This window comes from Trachymyrmex cornetzi, unplaced genomic scaffold (genome assembly GCF_001594075.2).
Source record: "Trachymyrmex cornetzi isolate Tcor2-1 unplaced genomic scaffold, Tcor1.1 scaffold117, whole genome shotgun sequence".
Lineage (NCBI taxonomy): Eukaryota > Metazoa > Arthropoda > Insecta > Hymenoptera > Formicidae > Trachymyrmex > Trachymyrmex cornetzi.
The window spans coordinates 1285853-1287336 of record NW_017295730.1 but is presented as its reverse complement, the minus strand read 5'-3'; the positions used below and the strand labels follow the sequence as shown (position 1 = coordinate 1287336).

The following is a 1484-nucleotide window of genomic DNA, read 5'->3' as shown; positions in this document are numbered from 1 at the left end:
AATATATTTATACATATATATTTTTAGATAAATTTTTATTTTTATTACAAAAACAGCTTTTTAGTACTTGTTGTCTTACGTTAATAAAAATTTTTGTGCAATTTCAATAATATAAGTGTTTTATTGTAATTATATATGGATTTCATATTATAATTCTGTACAATGTATGAATTAATTCAATAAATAAAATGATGAATATTTGCTATTATGTAAAAAAATGTACTCACTTCGTTTTTTGTGTATTTACATTTCGTAGAATAGTATCTCATTACATACAACGGAAAGGAGTATGTTTATATTCGCTAATGGATTAAAAATACGCTTTGTGATCAATTTTTATTGACAATTTTTATTGATATGATACTCTAATTCTTATTTTGTAACTGTAACAATTAAGAAGTTGAAAAAGATTTTGGGAGCCCTTAAATATATATGTTTTGGTACATTATTGATACCCTTGTTTCGCGGAAACGAACGGCTCGAACTTTCGCATTGCGCACAGCGTGCTACGTAATCGGATCGACGTATAAATAGTTATTACCTTATAACCATAATATTTAAAGAGCTAAAACTTTCCAAAAAACTTCCTTAACTAATAAACAAAATTGTAGTATCGGTAAAAGTTGATAAATCGAAAATTCGTATGATAACTTTTGTGATCGAATGAATAAAACTACGAATTCGAGAGGAATATTTTAAAAAATTCAGCATTTGGCTGTGAAATGTTTCGAAAATTTTTTATATGCTTTATATTTCAAGAAACATGTTGAAGTTTACCCTGTTAAAATGTCAAAGAAAAATTCATATTTGGCTGAGATATGGCGAATTAAACACAAAAACTTATTGAAATCTTTTCATTAAAAAAATTACTTTTTTTGTTTATAACTTGAAAACAAAAAAAATTCCAAATTTGGTTTAATGACAAAAAAGATACGCTATGAAATTCTCTACAAGAATCAGTCGTCAAAATTGAAATTAGAGCGACATCCAAAATTAGTCCTATAGCGGACAATACTTATCCTGCGAAATCCACGCGTATCCCCTTATAAAATCTAGCCCCTCAATTTTATGTAGAATATAATATATATTTAATTCCATATTAACTTTCTTTCATTAATGTTTATATATAGAAATTGCCATGTTGCTGCTCCGTCTCGAAATGCAAACAATCGTCAATATGCTAGAAAATTGTGGAATGCATCCTGTCATCTTTTACATCTGGAACCAGAAGAAGATTTTACCAGATTTTTGGAAACCGTTTCACGTAAAATGCTTTAAAAATTTGTTTTTAATTTTTAAGAGATTTATATTGTAGGAATTTTTAATATACTTTATATTATTTTATTTTAATTTTCAATAAATAAAATGTTTAATAAAAAAAGATACTAAAGACAAAAGTTATTCCAATAAATGTATAAGTATATCATCATTCAATTCATGTATCTTAAACTCTTGCTTTAAAATAAAAAAAACTGTGAAAAATA

The 1484-nt window shown here is 25.5% G+C and overlaps 1 protein-coding gene across 2 annotated transcripts in view; it reads left to right on the top strand.

The window, feature by feature from the left end:
- LOC108765910 (retinol dehydrogenase 11-like) overlaps positions 1–1278 on the top strand; it is a 5405-nt gene extending 4127 nt beyond the window's left edge. For both annotated transcript variants that reach the window (XM_018514816.1, XM_018514807.1), the window contains one exon: positions 1131–1278. In XM_018514816.1, the coding sequence (XP_018370318.1) occupies positions 1131–1278 (148 nt within the window). The remainder of the gene's footprint in view (positions 1–1130) is intronic.
- Positions 1279–1484: the final 206 nt, after the last annotated feature.